Source organism: Pteronotus mesoamericanus, unplaced genomic scaffold, assembly GCF_021234165.1.
Source record: "Pteronotus mesoamericanus isolate MK-2021 breed Mesoamerican mustached bat unplaced genomic scaffold, CSHL_Meso_final contig_56, whole genome shotgun sequence".
NCBI classification, from domain to species: Eukaryota; Metazoa; Chordata; class Mammalia; order Chiroptera; family Mormoopidae; genus Pteronotus; species Pteronotus mesoamericanus.
In genome coordinates, this window is record NW_026555201.1 from 11836555 (window position 1) to 11854995 (window position 18441).

Below are 18441 nucleotides of genomic sequence, written 5' to 3' on the forward strand. Positions count from 1 at the left end.
TCTAACTAAATGTTAAAATTCTCAGTCCAAGTTACCAAGATAAGCAAAATTGTGGAATAGTCAGTAGAAACCACATGCTCATGTCTGGTGATTTCAAAAAGTTCAGTCTGTTTTGGCAAAGCCATGGAGTAGGTGATATCTTCATGTCTCCTGTGCTCCTTCCTGTTTTCTGACTCACACTGACAATTAGTCATTTTCCAGCATTATGTCTCTCCTCTCTACTCCTTGTTGGCCCCATCTTTCCTTTACGGGAAGCATGCTATGTGAAGGCTTTATTTTAAAGAACAAAGACTATCTGTGATTCTAGAAAAGAATAATGGGTGTACCTTTGGCTAGTTGTGTGATCACTGACTGGATGCTCTCTTTCTAAGTTTCATTTTCTTCATATATAAAAATATGACACTACACAACCTCCTTTAAAAACATTTTGTATTTTACTTTAAACACTTAATAATTATCAATGAGGTTAATAATAGATCTAACCCATTGCTGGGTCTTTCACCATTAGGGTAGTTGGAAACATCTGAACTGACCCTAGAATGATCAATTTATTATTCTCAGCAGTTATGGCTGAAGATGTACAACTGATTTAAGATGCCAAGTGATCTATAAAATGGATATTCCCCTAGGGCAACAATTAGGCCAAAGAAGGTCTAATCTGTCTACGTGCTCTGTGAGTAGAAATGTGTTTTCATGAATTAAGTAATCACTGGAACATTGATGAGTCACTATCAACTTTTAGCTGAAACTCACATTCATTTTTTTAAAATTTTAATTTATTTTTTCAAATACATTTGTCTCTGCCTACCCCCCAGCACTTTCCCTTGCCTCCTCCCTCCTTCCCTCCCTCAGCTCTTCCCCTTTGGTTTTGTCCATGAGTCCTTGCTATATGTTCCTTGACTTTCCCCTTCCCTTCCTTTTCCCCGCCCCCCGCTTCCCTCTTGTCTCTGTTGATTTCTTTTCCTTTCAGTGTTGCTGGTCTTATTTTCCTTGCATCTTTGTATTGTTGGTTAGGTTCCACTTATAGGTGAGATCAATAAGCCAGGGGGCAAAAGACAAATACCATATGATCTCACATTCATTTTTATTCCACATTTGTACTTCTGTGTTCCTTAGTTCATTAAAGAATACCCTGTTGCTCAAGTTAAAAAACTAGGATATCATCCCTGACTTCTCCAAACAGTGACAGCAAGACTGTTGCTTCAACCTGGAATGTTCTTCTCTGCCTAGCTCCTCTTGCCACTCCTTTGTCTGGCCATCTCCCAGAATCTACCTCAAGTTAGTTATCACATTCTAGTTTGAGCACATCGATAGTTGATGAGCTGCAGGGTGGATCTAAAACCTTTGCACTTAACCTCATGAATGGTAACCATTTGTCGATTGTTCAGTAGAATGTCATGCCATTTTAGTGTGTGCCTCTAGTGCTTAGTTCATGAACATACCTAACAAAGGGTGAATAATAAACTGGCTCACCATGAATTCACTTTGGAGTAAATGTGAACTTGCCACGACGTCCCTCAACTGTGACCTTGTGAGGATTCGGCTGGCTGACTGCAGATACTCCATTGCTACCTTCTCCCGTGGGGTTGGTATAGCCATAAAGGGTTCAACATTCCCCAGGCTACTCATGTCCAAAGTGAGAGACACATTGGATCCTCGTCTACATTGGAGAAGAATGTTATTAAGTTTAAACACCACACGAATTTTTTTGATTGCATAAAACTCTCTTTCTGTACCTACACACAATTCAATGAGCACTTCTACAGAAAGAAGGACCAAGTACCTCTTTCTCTTACGGTACCATAGTTGAGTATAACAACTATCCATAGTTTCTTTACAGGGAACTGACAATTTCATTGTTGGAAATAACTCTGAATTGAGAAAATTCTCTATAGTTTATTAATTAATATATTTGTTATAGAAATAATAGGATGCCTACTCACATTAAGTAAAAATTTTAGGAAAAGTAAACATCATATTTGAATTGAGTAATCATATATAACATGAAACCAACATTAGTTATATATATGTCTGAGCGTTCTATTTATGAATCATGTAACCATCTGATATATTTGACACAAATATTCTGTAATCTTGATTTTACTGGATGTGGAAAGTTCTGAGGGGGAAAAAATCCCTTTATTTTAGTTCCAATTATTGCCATTGAAATAGAATTTAAAGGTTTAAAAATGTATATTTTTTGTAACTTCAAGTGGATCCCTAAAGGATAGCATCTGCATCCTCCATTTATGTATGTATATATATATATGCATGTATGTGTGTCTGTATTTGCACATGTATGTATGCATGTATTTAACTCTGTGATAAGCTAATAAGGGGCCATAGAGATCCTAGGTTACAATATGTCTTCCTTCTGTAATTTCCCTCCTTTCATTGGCAGGTGAGGTAGGGTTTTGCCAGATTGTAAAGACCCTTTAAGTCCTGGACAGAAAATGTGCATGCCTCTTACCAGCAACATTAGCTGTGTGGAACCCAGGAAAAACTATAAAATAGCATGTGCAAGACTGACAGTCAAAGTCAGAGACTGTGTTCACAGGAATTGTTCAATTTAAAGGGGCCTTCAGTGTGTCAGGTGGTTAAATTTGGTGCCAAAGGGTTGTTGTCCCAAGGAAAGGGAGGGTAAGGTAAAACAGGGCAAAACAAATGGGAGTAGAGATAGTAAGAGCAGATGCTGGGCCTGGTATATTATTTCCTGTGACTGATATTTACATGCTTATTACAGAATATTACATCAGAAAATATTCAAGGAGCTGGCAGGGGTGTTGAGCTTGTGGCCCATGGGCTGCATGCAGCCCACGATGGCTGTGAATGCGGCCCCACAAAAAATTGTAAATTTACTTAAAACATTATGAGATTTTTTTTGTGATTACATGTTGCAATATATCTAATGTGTGGTCCAAGACAACTCATCTTCTTTCAGTGTGGCAGGGAGATGACAAAAGGTTGGACACCCCTCTACAGCTTAATTTTCAACAATGGAAAATTATTATAACATACAATAAAAAATTCCACTAAACGAAAACATATCAATTCCTTCTTCCTGTATGTCTGCCTCTGACTGCACCTTTGGTGCCATTCTATAATTTGATGTGTAATGTATGTCATTTTTGTTCATTTCCAAATAGTTTGTAGTTGGAGCTTTAATTCTTGCTTTTACTTGATGGGTATTTAAGTGTTTGCACTTACTTTTTTCCTACTGGATTTGCCAAATCCTGAAACATATATGTGAGTCTTTCACAATAATTATGTTTGTTATTTTTCCTTATATTTCTATTAGTTTTTACTTTACATATTTTAGATGTTATAGTTCTTGAAGAGATTCATAATTATATCTTCAGTGTAAATTTTTTATCTATATTAAATACTTTCTCTCATTAATTTTTATGTCTGGCTTCACATCGACTTTTTAAAAATATAATATTGGCATACCTGCTTTTTTTGTCACACATTCTTGAAAAGCTCTTTTTCCTTATTATTGTTTTTCACTCTTTTGGACCACTCCATTAGAGATTATTGGACAGCATTCTGGATACCCATCAAATACCACCTGCCTGTTGGAGGGATGTTTGCCCCTTCTCACTTTTGTTGTGAGTGCGTGTGTGTAGGTGGTGAGTGAGGGGCTCCTGCATTTCTGGGAGGAGCAAAGACTGGTTTTGCTTTCAGATTGAGAATTTTTATCTATTTTTAGTGGGAAAGCAGTTTTTAAAGTTTCTCGATCTTGTTCTTCTGGCCTTTAAATTGGCAGAAATTCCTCCCTGATTCTGATAATACATTGTTTATTGGTTTTAGTTTTTAGTGTATTTGTGGGAATCTGGCTTTTGCTGGTTTCACAGGTGTTTTAGCAAGGAACCGGGAGAGGCTGCTGAAGGGATTGCTAACCATACACCACTTTAAACCATTGTTCTATTCAGTCAATCTTCAGTTCCGGAAGACGAAAGTACCCGCAATCTGTCAACTGAATGACACACAGTGCCACAGAGGCTTAGTAGAAGGTGAGTTCTTGTCCATTCAGAGTGCTCGGAGCACGTGTATGAAGGGTGAGGCATTTGGGTTGGGCCTTGAAAGGAAAAGTTCAATGGGTACATTTTGGGTCAAGGGTTATTTCCGAGAGAAAGTTTGGCAGGAGAAAATGTGTGGGAACAGGAAATGATAAAACATCTTTGAGAAATGGCATACAAGCAGTTTTTGGAATCAAGGGAAAGGGTTATGCAGGAGAGATGAGAGGGGGCAAGAATCATAGAAACATTAAGACTAGAAAAAGTCTGCTGAAATCCAGATAAGAAAGAATTCAGAACGTCGGGTAACAGCAACCTCTGTTTGGCTTCCCACAGCATACCCTGCCCAAACCTTAAAAGGTGGATCTCAGGCCTAAGGTCCATCTGATCTAGTGAGTAAATTTTCTAAGGGTTCTGTGATAAATTGAAAACCATGAAAGCATTTTCAGGCAAACTAACTTACTAAAGGAAAAATGACGTTTGTCTGGCAAGAGAAGAAAGAAAGGAAACTAATATTTATTAAACACCCATCATTTGCCAAGCACTATTCTCAGCACTTCACATATGGCATTTCAATCTTCACTGCACCTGAGGTATTACTTTCACCCTTTACACAGGTGAAGAAATATCTAATTTAGGAACACAACAGTGAAGCAAATGTTCAGGCCAGGGTTGAATTTAAAACCCAGGCTCTGTCTGTTTTGTCACCCAAAAGCAAAAGGAGTGTGGATAGGTTATGTTAGACTATATGGCTCCCTTCGTGGAGTTGAAGTCAATTGTTGGAAGGAAGGTCAGTATTTCAGAGGTAAAATGTGGAAGCAATACAATATTCAAAGGTAAGAATTCAGTTTTTCCGGTCATATTTGTCTCGGCTGCCTCTCCCATGTCCCTGTGGTAGGCCTTTAGTCAGGTTATTCTGCCTTGTTGCATCTCAATTTCCTCCTCTTTTGTAAAATGAATAATTAAGTGTACTAAGCCCAGAGGGTTAGTTATTTCAAGGATTAACCAGATAGTGTAAGTAAATGGCTTATGAAAAGCCGTGCTTATTTTTAAATTTAAGTAATAATGAAAAAAGTTCTACATAACTCTCACCTTCTGCTTCTCTAAGGGACCTATTTTAAGAGATCTTCACATAAACTTGAAATTGTTTACACTGAAATTAACATTTGAAAAACAATGGATAGAATCTACACATCTGTTACTAAAGAAAAAATACATCCTTCTTGATTACCTATTTATCTTAAAATTTCCCTTTATGACAAATCCATTTCCCTTGAACCCTAAACAATTCCAGAGCACTTCACCTCAACACCTCAGACAATGTCTCAAGTTCAGTTATGAAGTTAAACTTGTGCTGGCTGTTGACCTTATGGAGAGCATTCTCCATTTAGTAGCCCTTGTCATGTTAAGTACTCTCCTATCCTGGCTGTGAAATATTACCATAGGATGTCATTACCTTGGAAAAATCTCTGCTTTTGTTAATTCTTATTCTCAAGGAGCAAACAATATTTAGGTTTATTGAAATATGGCGGAAATAGGAAATTGTTTCAGTAAAATCCGCTTAAAAATGGGGAAGCTTAGTCTTGTACTTGGAGAGAAGAGATTAAATACACATCCATATAGATTTTAAAGTGTTATTTTTTCATTTTAAAAACAGCATGTTTATTGCAAAAAATTTGTATAATTTAGAAGTTTTAAAAAAGGAATTAAAGTCACTCAGTCACATAAACTTCACTAGCATTCAAAATGACTTTAATTTTGCTATTTTATAGGCAGTAATGATAGTGGTTTATTGTTTTAATTTTTCTTTCTTTTGTTAGAAATACATTCTCATATGCTTGTTCATTTATTGATCATTATCTTTGAGAATTGTCTGTTTATACTCTTGCTTAATATTTATATTATGACATTAATGTATTTTTGATTATTATTATATATAAGATATTAATTATTTTAAAAACTTACCTATTGCAACTATACAGTTTACTGTTGCCTTAAAATACTAAGGATTTTTAAAAGTTACATTTATATTTATTTAAACATATTTATCTTTTCTTACATGGGTTCTTACGTGTGTTAACTTCCACTGGAAGTTAAGATTTTTTTAAAAGTTAATACTTTAATCTATTTGTAATTTATTTTGGGATATGGTAAAGGTGAGAATCACCTAGGTTTTTTTTAACCCTCAAATAAATGATCAATAATTCTAACACAATTGAACAATCTTGAGAAGGGATAATCTTTTCATAAATGGGAATATTAAGTTTTTAACTAGCATCACTACCTAATGATCTGGAGAAAAAAAATAATACTTTACTGCACTGAGAGAATATGAATTTGTTCCACAGTATTCATGGACCAAAACAGTAAGAAATGAGGAGAGACTCAAAATGACATTTTAAAAAACAAAACAAATACAAGAATTTAAGAGAAAATTCAAATCAAGATACAGAAAAAAATCTGAAGGATTTAGAGAAAAAAATCTGGAAATATTAGAAGACTTGAACCTTTAATAAAAACAGATTGTGGAAAACTAAGAACACAAATTCTTACTAAGAATGTTGCTCCCCTTCTGTTGTGCAACTCTGGACAAACTGTTTAAATATTTTTTACATCTCACAATTACTGTTGGACAAAAGGGAACATAATAAAAAGCTTTATCAAGCTCCCACTGTAGCACCAATTATTATTTATGCCAAAAAATAAATAAGAGGGAGGAAATTCAAAAGATATCAATGCAAACAATTGAAGGAAAAAGCAAATTCTTAAGGAAAGGTAAAAGGAATGCAATAAACAGCATGCTAATTACGATTAAGTAAAAAGGAAAGCATGTATAAATATTATGGGCCGGGGCCACATATCAATTTGAGCAAGAGTATAAACAACTCCCTGTTGAAACTGTTCAATTCTGCATCACTCTTCCTAATGACCAAGACGTGGGAAGAAAAAGAAAGCTAACCAAAAAATACAAGAGCCCTACATTTGGGTGTTGGAATAACTCAAAACGAGGCATTTATTTTCCTGGAAGTTGGGGCTATGTGTTAGGTGTTTGCAGTGGGATTTAGGCAGAAGAGATAGCGTTTCCAGCATGTGGCCATGGGCTCTAATTCTCAGATCTGGCTGATCCTTTAGCAGGACCTTGGCCACCAAAAACGGGAAGACTTCAAGCCTGGCCCACACTGAGCACCCAGTAAGGAAAGGAAATGGGAGTCAGAGAATAAAAGAAAACTGATAGTTTTGCTTGTAGTCCAGAAAGATGTACTTTGGAAACTACTGGATTATGAAATTAAGTTTCAGTGAGAAATGGTGGTAGCTGCTTATCCTGAAATACTTGAAATCAGGACAGAAAAATAAGCATCAAGAATTATAAGAAAAATTTAGTACAAAATGTAAGCAGATTCGATCTTTCAGAGCTTTTCCAATTATAATTCTCTTTTTGTTGTCCTTTAAAAATATATACATAATTTGCTCAGAGCTGCCTTTATTAGTATACACATTTAATCCTACCTGGTGAGAAGTTAGAAGTTTAATATTGACATCTCCAGATCTGAAATGTTGTGAGTCTAAGACCTTTGGTCCAACCTTCCTTCCTGGTGTATTATAATCATAATGGTCACAAATTTGACAGCCTTGGCTTAATCATAAATGTGAGCTTAACCTCATCCCTCAATTTTTCTTATTTAATTTTGCTGATTCAATTTGTCAACAAATTTAGTGTTCTCGGGGACTTCTAATTAAGAAGAAAAAGAAAAAAATAGTTCTTACTCATTTGCCTAACGTAGGAGAAAACAGGGGTATAATTTCACTGTTCTTCACAGTTCTTTGAAACTCCAGATTCTATCGTTTAAATTTCAAGAGTAATGGTATTTAATCAATTGTTTGCTGTTTCTCTTCATCTTTTTATCTTTAAATAAATTACATACAGTACTAACCTCTTCCTGGATTGCTTGACAGAATAAGAGGATAAAATAATTTTTAAAACAAGATATGGAAAGTTACACTGTGACTTAAATTCAAAGCTCTTGGAAAGTTAAAAGTAACATAAATGCAGTGTTACTAATTTCTAAAAGTGGAAAGAAATGGATAGGCATTGTAACCATCCACAGTAAAATTTCCCAAAGGAAATCATATAGGGAAGAAATGAAATAAATGTAAAAGGTACCAGGTACAGCCCCAGGAAGACCATAAATGGATTTCACTCTAAAGCAGAAAGAAAGTCTTAAAATGTAGAGAACATTGTTGGTGGCAGAAGTGATTGATTTCCTTACTTGAAAGTACCTGTATCATTAGGTGAACTGTTGCTCTCCCTTTTGAGTGATTGCATAAAAAATATTTGAATTTATATAATGATATCTGACTTTTATATATGTATAAAACAATTTTACTATACTTTTTATTATTTTAAAAAATAAAAATAATTATTAAAAAGCCATAAATTGAAACTGTTACATTTTTCTTTAAGCATTAACCTTGGAATCTGAGTTTAAATCATTAATGCTTTACTTAAGTTCTTCCAGCTTCAGACTCCTTAATCTGCAAATGGGGATAATATTTAAACTCACAGGATTGATTTACATTGTAAAAGTTGAAGCAGCAGAAAGATGCAAACATTTCCAACCTAGTATCTGGCATATAAATCACATATTTGAATGATTAAAATAATTAATAATGATCATGTGGCAATTCTTCACTCTATGCGCACATGGCTGAGTGTGTGGGAACTATATGGCATATACTCTGATAAATATTTGAAGAAGGTAAGGCTGGGAAAGTTTGTTAGTGAAGACTCAGTAGTAGTGTTGTTACTGTCTATATTTAAGTAATTATTAATAAAGGAAAGGGGAGCAAAGGGACCTAGACATTGAGTTTCATAAACTGGGAAGCAGAAGCGTGCTTGCTTCAAGAGGAAGCTACAGCTTTTCACACTCCAGGGCACCGCTGCTTTTTGCTCTACTGAAGGGATTATCACTCCTCCCTTCCCACTCCGGTACCGCATTATTGCGGGGTCCAGGGGGAGGTGCTGCAATACAGAGGCCTGCCAGTTTCCCATCCAAAGCCTGTGACAACCTGGAAAGTTTATTGGCCCATTTGAAAAAGCTTCTGGTCTTTTCCAAACCCGAGACAAATAATCCCAGTGGGACAAAGAAGTCCTCCCCCGCCCCCCTCTCTCTCATTCTCACTGTGCACTCGCGCCTCCTCTCTCCACAGCCACGTGGCCCTAGCAACCATGTGGCCGTGGCTGCCCGGACTCCACACTCAGGCTCCAGGAGGGAGACTGAATACGCAGGGCAATGGGCTGCAGCCTGAGACACACTGAACTAGCTAGATGCTGGACTGGACTGGACTTTAATATGGAGCAGACACTCTGGGCAGTGGCCTTTACCTTGGCCCTACCGAGGACAGGATTAGGCTTTTTCCATGGGGGGATAGACAAAGATGGCACACTGGGAAATCAAAAGGGGAACCCCCTTCATTTTCATCATCAGTCAAGTTTACCATGGAGCCCCATCTTCCCACATGGGTCTCAAGAAATTCTTTTCCTTGTTACACCACCAGAACTTGTTTCCCACCAATAACAGTGTTACATATGCAAAGTCAGTGGTCATCTAAGTTGGGACAATTTTTCATTCCCCATATCCTGAAAGTTAATAACTTTTTTCAGGTTCAAAAATAATACACATTCATTATAGAAAGACTATAAATATAGATATCAAAAAGAAAGAAAAATATCCCATAATAGCAACAATTAAAATAACTGCTAATAATATTTTACGTGTATGTCCTTCAAGTCCATATCTGTACATATGTATGACAAAATTTAGATTTTTACTCCATGTATTCTTTTGTGACTTGATTTTTATTTAACTAAATATATAATAAATGTCTTTTCATGACTTCAGACACTGTTTATTTAAACACTTTTCAACGCTGGCTGGTGTGGTCAGTGGACTGAGTGCCGGCCTGTGAACCAAAGCGTCGCTTGCTTGATTCCCATCAGGGCACGTGCCTGGGTTGCAGGCCAGGTCCCCAGTAGCGGGTGCGTGAGAGGCAACCACACATTTGATGTTTCTCTACCTCTCTTTCTCCCTCCCCGCCCCTCTGTCTAAAACAAATAAATAAATACATACATACATAAATAAATAAAACCTTTAAAAAAATAATCTGGATGCTTATTTAAAAAATAAATACTATTTTCACAAACTATTACATTTCATTGTATGGATGAATCATAGTCTATTTAAACAATACCTTATTTTTGGACACTAAGTTGTTTTCAATTTTTCACCATTATAGAAAGACTGCAAATGAATAACCTTGTATCTAAATGTTTGTGCATTTCCATGATTATTTTTATGTCAAGAAATTTTCAAAACTAATTCAAAATTTCTGAGTTTGAAGAAGTTAGTGGACACAGTGTAGAAGAGGCATGAAGACGACTCTGTGGCTAAGCTGACACTGAATTAGCTAAGACCCTCTTCATCTCTTGTTCTTTCAGTAGCTCCCTGGTAAGGTTTCCTAACTTTAAATTCCCTAGCGTAATGTGTTTTCTTCCTGATTTTACCAAAATGATGTTTGAGCATGGCAAACAAGATAATAAAATGAAGAGCTGTCCTGGAATAGAAGATCCTTCCTCCTCTCTTCCCCGTGCGTTTCTCCAGCCTCGTCTCCTGCCTTGGCCTCATCCAGATCCCGGCTGCAGCCAGGCCTGTCGGCCTGCAGCTCCGCTCCATGGACCTGCATGAGCTTGTCCTTACTTTCTTCATGTCTAAGTCGCCAAGTGCTTGGGCTTCTTTCTTCTGAAACCTCTTAGCAACTTTCAAATACGTCTCTAATATGTCGTATTCACTAGAAATGACTTACCCTGAGGTGTGAGCTTCTTGAGGGCAAAGACTTTGACATAATCCTCCCTTTGTATCCAGTCCTTGCACAAGGAAAGCAGCTCTTTCTGTCTGCACGAATGAATGGTTGCAAATGAATTGGCTAGGGCAATGCTATGTGTAATTACTGTGCTCTGATGACTTTTTTAATCTTTCTGAAAATAGGGGAAGTGCAGGATCATATTAGACAGGAGTTTGAAAATTTAGAATGGAGAAGCCAAGCTTAACCAGGTTCAGAAAATGTTACAGTAATTTGAGTCTTATTTAAATATCAATGAAGTCTGAGCAGTAATACCCTAAAGAGCCCTGGTAATTTTGTTCTACAAACGGAAAAAAAGTAGTAACCAAGTATGATTCGTTTTTACTCTTTTTTTTTTTTTTTGGCACTTGGTATTGTTTTGAATTGTTCACTCATGGTGAGGAGGCTGTATCTCTTTTAACAAAAGAGCAAAATGATGGCTCTAATTTTAGTTCCAAAGTTTAGTTTTTCCAAGTTAATATAATTAGTTAAGAAAAAGATGATATTAAATAAATATTAATACATCTCAATGAACAAACCATTTTTTCTGACACAAGAAATCTTTCTTTGAATTTTAGCTAACAGACACACACAAACTATTTTATAAGTAACAAAGTACAATAACAACTTCCTGTCTCTGAGCAATCAATTACCAAAAATCTCTTTTAGCATTGAATACTACAACTAAATTAAATATATTTATTTACTTTCAAGACCAGAAATGACACATAGTTACAGTAATCCATAGAACTCAGCTAAAATGTGAATCAAAAAATATATAACTTCTCAGGTTCTTCAGGTTTTTTTTTTTTACAACATGTTTGTGCAGCTCAAGTTTTTAAAACTGAATCCTGCAATGTGCAGAGAAATCTCTCTTTGCAGATGTCAAGATCTTATGTATAAGAAACCCCAAAGAATCCACAAAAAATTAAAAGTAATGTAAGAGTGCCACTAGGTTAAGTGATAGAAAATCAATATAAGAAATGAATTGTATTTCTACATAAATGAAGTTAAGAAAACAATGCCATTTACAATATCATCAAAGAGAATAAAATATTAAGGAATAAACTTTGCAAAAAGTGCAAGAGTTGTACACTGTGAACTACAAAGCTCTGTTGAAAAAAATTAAAGAGGATTTAAATAAATGGAAGAAAATACCATGTTTATATAATGGAAGACTTAATATTGTTAAGATGGCAATATTCCTGAAATTGATCTGCAGAGTCAACACAATTCCTGCCAAAATCTCTGCTGGCTTTTTTTTTTTTTTTTTTTTAACAGAAATTGACAGTCTGATCTTAGAATTTACATGAAAATATAAGGAACCCAGAATGGCCAAAATCATCTTGAAAAGAGAAAAAAGGCGGAGGTTTCACAATTCCTGATTTCAAAATTTACTACAAAGCAGCGTGGCATTAGCATAAGAATCAACACAAAGATCAATCGGGTATAATTGAGATTTGGAGGTAAATAAGAAAAGATGTTTAACAACTAAAGTGTCCTTCAATAGATAACTAGATAAAGAAGATGTGGGACATACATATTCAATAGAATGCTACTCAGCCATAAGAAAAGATAGAACACTGCCATTTGCTACAAGACAGATGGATCTTGAGAATACATACCATAAGCGAAATAAGTCAAATGGAAAAAAATCAAGAACCATATGATTTCACTTCTATGTGGGATATAAAATTGAAAGCAACAAATCAACAAGTAAGACAAAAGCACTTGTTGACAAATACAACAATGTGGTGGTAATCAGTGGAGAAGAGGGTGGGAGGGGGTAGAAGAGGGTAAAGGGGGGGTCAAACATGTGGTGATGAAAAGGCACTCGGTTTAGGGGGGTGAATACACAGTGCAATGTACAGATGATGCACTATAGGATTGCATACCTAAAACCGATATGATCTTATTAACCGATGTCATCCCACTACATTTAATAACATTTTTAAAAGACATTCAACATCATTAGGCATTATGATATCAAAACTACTCATTAGGATGACTATGATAAAAAAGGTAGACAATGGCAAGTGTTGGTGAGGATGTAGAGAAAATGGAGCCTGCATACACTGCTGGTGGGAATGTAAAATGGTGCAGCTGCTTTGGGAAAACAGTGATATTTCCTCAAAAAATTTAAACCTGTAGTTACCATATGACCAGCAATTCCACTCCTTGGTATATATCCGAGAAAAATGCAAACACCTGTCCACATGAAAACTTGACTTGAGTGTTTATAGCAACATCATTCATAATAGCCAAAAAGGAAAACAATCCAAATGTCCCTCAACTGATGAATTCTTATATAAAATATGTTATATCCATACAATGTTCTATTATTCAGCCACAAAAAAGAATGAGGTATTGATACAACATTCATGCTACAACATGAATAAGTCTTGAAAACATTATGTTAAGTAAAAGAAACCAGACATAAAAGGTCACATATTTTATGATGCCATTTATATAAAATGTCCAGAATAGACACAGAGATAGTCAATTTGTAGTTGCCAGAGGTTGAGGAGTAGGGAACTCGGAAGCCATGCTAATGGGTACGGGATTTCTTTTTGGAATAATGAAAATATCCTGGAACTGGAGAGTGGTAAAAAAAAATTGTCAAGATCTTATAATCAATCTTTCTTAAAATTTTATCATTGCGTCATTTTAATAATAAAAATGTCTACCTATTAAAAGTTCTATTGATAGAACAAATGAATAAAACAGAAAGGAAGGAAAGATAGAAAGAAGGAAAAGAAATGGGCCAGAAGCACTGAAAACATTCCCCAGAGAGACTGTTTTTAAATGGCAGGGGCTATAAAACTTCACAGAACTTAGGTAAAGACCTAAAGACAGTGGCAGCTCTGATTATTTTTAGTTGCTGTGACATCTATGGAAAATTTTGTAGTGAACATGTAGTATATGTGTTTGCATAATACAATAGACATTTTAGAGAATAAGAAATATGAAGGAAGAACAATAGCTCTGGCTGGTGTGGCTCAGTTGGTTGGAATGTCGTCCTGCAAACCAAAAGGTCGAGGGTTGGATTCCTGGTCAGGACACACGCCTAGGTTTCAGGTTTGGTCCCTGTCGGGGTGTGCGTGAGAGGCAATCAACTGACGATTCTCTCTCACTTCGGTATTTTTCTCCCCCTCTCTCTCCATCCCTTCCTCTCTCCCTAAAAAATCAATAAAGCATGTCCTTGGGTAGGGATAAAAAAATAAATAAAAATAGAAGAAGAATAATGTATGTTAGTAAAGGTAAATTCCCATCATGGGTTTCATGAATGAAAATACAGAACCATTTAGTCACACAGCTCAAGATTCCATATATCTGTATCAAGCAATAGGCAGCCAATTTTCTAGTAAATGTAACTACGGTAACAAAGTTTCTTAATCCATGTAGGTGTTGTTGTGATGCCCAGCATTGCTTTTATCTTCAATGTATATTTTTCATGTCCTTCAGCTAGATATTAAACTAATTAACATACCTTCTCACACACACATACACATTAGAAATCTAACAAGGTTATCTTCTCTGCCCCAGAGCTTATTTGGAAGCTCTGCTTGTTATATGTTTGCAATCAGGGTGCAAATTTTCTCATTTTTGCCCACTCTGGGTAAAGAGTGGGGGAAGTTACAGGGAAAGAGAATGTATTGATTTTCACTGAGTCTGTCATTGCCCTACCTAGAGTCAAGCATGAGTCCTGGCTTAGTTTTTCATTCAACTCCCAGAGCAATAACCAGCTGGCCTCAGGGTAAGGGCCCATAATCCCAAGGTGGCTATGTGGTTAATACTGTTGTAATAATATAATGTAGTATAATTAGTGTATGTAATAAGTGCTAATAATGTTGATGATGGTGGCAGCTAACATAAATTAAGCTAAGCTTATAAAAACTGGTTTACTTGTATTATCTCATTTAATTCTTACGATACTTTTTGAGGGAGGTATTATAATTTTTCCCATTTTATATGTGGGGAAGCAAAAGATGTTAAGTTACTCATCAAAAGTCATAGAGTAAGTCATGCAAGTACAGGTAGTTTGAATCCTGAGATTTTATTCTTAACCACAAAGCTACGATGAATCTAGTTCTACAACAAACATTTGTCGAGTCCCCATTATTTTCTAGAAACCAGGTGAAGCCCTGGCAGGGGTATTGCGGGATAAAAAACATAACCTCTACCCTTGAGGACTTTATAGATTATGAGAAAAGAAACCTAAATAGACGATTTAAGTATTTTGTAGCCTGTTATGGAACAGTGATGCCTAAGAAGTTATTATGGAGGTAGAGATTATTTATTTAAAGAGCACGTTTCTTTATACCAAATCTGTGAACTTGCCTTTAATCATTGGGGATGATCATTTATAAAATTAAATTTTGACAGAAAAATTTTCACTTTTATGAAAAAAATTAGATATTTGTAAAAGTAATTAAATTTAATATTCATCTGAACACTTATAGAGAAACTTTTCCATCATTTGCTGTAAGAAGCAGGTATCTTAAATGGTTAACCAGGGTATATCAAAGTCTACCTTTACCTAAAATGAACTCGCAGTCAAAATTGTGAAAAATCTACTGTCTCCAGAGTTTCCCCAGATGTTTATCTAAGAACAGCAATTTATTTAAGTATACGTTCCTGTGTTTGTTCAGTGTTCATTTAAAAGTGCACCACCCAGCAATGCAGCAGTGAGCCTTGGTCTGCTGGAATGCTTTAGGCATAAACCGGGATGATGGTTGCCCTCCAAAGGCATTGGCCTTTCACCTTGGAATTTCAGAGAAGGGAGTTGTTTCCTTTGGTCAGTGAGGAGTCAATGACTTTGCTGGGTTACTCTGTGGCCATGGATTGTATTTAAAGCACCGTCGACTCTCAGGTGGAAGGAGGGCCTCCATTACCTGGAAGAGTTCTGCTAGTGATAAATGAAGAGAGCGGCATTTGATTTTATCACTATAACCACATCCTTGCCAATGTAAATACACAGTCATGTTATCAGTGATGCAGGGCGAAGATAGGTGTTTAAATATAAATTATTAAACATAGTTGCCAATAGTTAAAATAAGCTTTTCCCCTCAAGTAACTGGAATATGTTGATTTGATGCCATTCATAGTAATTCTTTATGCCTGGGTCTTCGCTTATCCACTGTCAGATGAAATAATTGCAAGGTAGCCCTGAAAATTGAATAGCCATTCACCCAAGTGCAGATACCATGCATAACAGACAAAAGAAAGAGTTCTTACTTTGGATACTGGGTTTATTATCTATATTATGTTCAAGGAGCAGATGGACTGTTAAAAAATAAATATTTCTGGAATGCAAAATGCCATACACATTTTAAAGAGTGAACTGAAATTTGTCATGTAGAGGAGACTTTTATACTTACTGTAGGAAACATATCCATTTGCTTTTCTATAAATAAAAATGTTCTAAATTTGCATGTTTCAACCAAATCAAATACAATGAAAAATATGCCAAAAGCAATGTCCAACTAATTTTCTAGAAATAGCCAACATATTGATTTAAAATTAACTTTTATTTATATATTTTCCCTCTCTTTTATTGAGATATATTCTACATACCATAAAATTCACCTTTTAAAATCACACAACTCAGTGGTCTCACTATAGTCACTGAGTTGCATGATCATCACAACAATCAATTACTAGCGTATTCCTCACCCTAAAGAGAAACTCCCTATCAACTACCTACTTCTCATTCCTCCCTCTACTAATCTGCTTTCTGTATCTATGAATTTGCCTATTTTGCACATTTCATATAAATGAAATCATACCAACGTATGGCCTTCCATATCTGACTTCTTTTACTTAGCATAGTATTTTCAAGGTTCATCCATATTGTAATATCTGTCAATACTTCATTCCTTTTTTATGGCACAGTATATTTTATTGTATGAACATATCACACTTATTTCTTAATTTATCAGTTGGACATTTGGGCTGTTTCTACTTTTGGTTATTATGAATAATCCTGCTATGAACATTTGTGCATAAGTTTTTCTGTGGACATGCTTTTTATTTTTCTTGAGTGTACACTTAAGAGTGGCATTGCTTGGTCATATGGTAACTCCAGGTTTAAGTTCATGAGAAACTGCCAAATGTTTTTCCGAAGTGGCTGAACCATTTTACATTCCCACCAGCAATATACGAGAGTTCCAATTTCTCTATGTTCTTGCCAATACTTGTTACTGTCCATAGTTTTCATTAAATCATCCTAGTTGGTGTGAAGTGACAACCCATTGTGGTAACAATTGCATTTCTGTAATGATTAATGATATTGGGCATGTCTGCATATGCTTACTCACCATTTGTACTTCTTCTACATAGAAATGTTTATTCAAGTCCTTTGCCCATTTTTAAATTAGGTCATCTATTTTTTTAAGTTTGAGTTGCAAAGTTATTTATATGTTCTGGATACCAGATCCTTATCAGATATATGATTTGCAAATGTTTTCTCCAACATTGTGGATTATCTTTTCACTTCCCTGATAGTATCTGTGATAGTTGATTTTCTGTGTCAACTTGACTAGGCCATGGAGTCCCAAGGTATTCTGTCGAAAATTCTGAGTGTATTGGGATAAAACTATCATTTAAGTCAATAGACTGAATAAAGCAGATTGCCTTCCATAATGTGGGTGAGCCTCATCCAATCCGTTGAAAATCTGAATAGAACAAAAAAAAAGGAAAGACTCCTCCCAAATAAGAGGGAACTCCTCCTGCTTGACAGCATTCAAACTGGGACAACATTTTCTTTCCTGCCTTCGGACTCAAACTGAAACACTGGCTTTTCCTGGGTCTCCGGCCTGTCAGCCTGCAGACTGGAACTACACCATCTGCTCTCTTAGGCCTCCAGCTTGCCTACTCACCCTGCAGGTCTTGGGACTAGCCAGCTTCCGAAATCTTGTCAGCCAGCTTCTTACACTAAATCTCTTTGTGTATGTGTACACGTCTTACTAATTAGGTTTCTTTGGAGAACTGTACTCAATAGACTCCCTAAGTACAAACAAATATTTTTATTTTAATGAAATGCAAGTTACTTATTTTTTAATTTGGTTGTTGTGTTTTTGGTGTGGCAATGGAAAATTGTCTGACTCAAGGTGATTTACTTATGAAGATTTACACCTATGTTTTCTTTTAAGAGTTTCATAGTTTTGGTTCTTGCACTTAGGTCTTAATCCAGCAGGACAGAAGTATATCTGCCGTGGGGCACCATTTGGGTAAAATTTGTGAAAATCTTACTGTAACTGTTTGTTGAAACATACATGTTAAGTAAACATATAAAATTATGGGAATGATAAAAATAGTGGGTTTTTTTTAGGGGAATGGACAGAAATTAGATTACTCAAAACCAACTGGTTTCTATTGTATTTATAACATTTTTTAAATTAAGCTGGATGGTAAAAGCATAGCTGTTCCTAATGTAATTCTCTATACGTGAGAATGAAATATATCTTAATAAAAGAAGTCAATGCAATATCAAGAATCCCATGAGAGGTGTTAAGCTGTGTGTCCA

At 35.7% G+C, this 18441-nt stretch overlaps 1 protein-coding gene across 2 annotated transcripts in view; it reads right to left on the reverse strand.

Annotated features, from left to right (window-relative positions):
- The window catches only part of PTPRR (protein tyrosine phosphatase receptor type R), a 232362-nt gene that overhangs the window by 39713 nt on the left and 174208 nt on the right, over window positions 1-18441 (reverse strand). For both annotated transcript variants that reach the window (XM_054580107.1, XM_054580108.1), the window contains one exon: window positions 1474-1660. In XM_054580107.1, the coding sequence (XP_054436082.1) occupies window positions 1474-1660 (187 nt within the window). The remainder of the gene's footprint in view (window positions 1-1473; window positions 1661-18441) is intronic.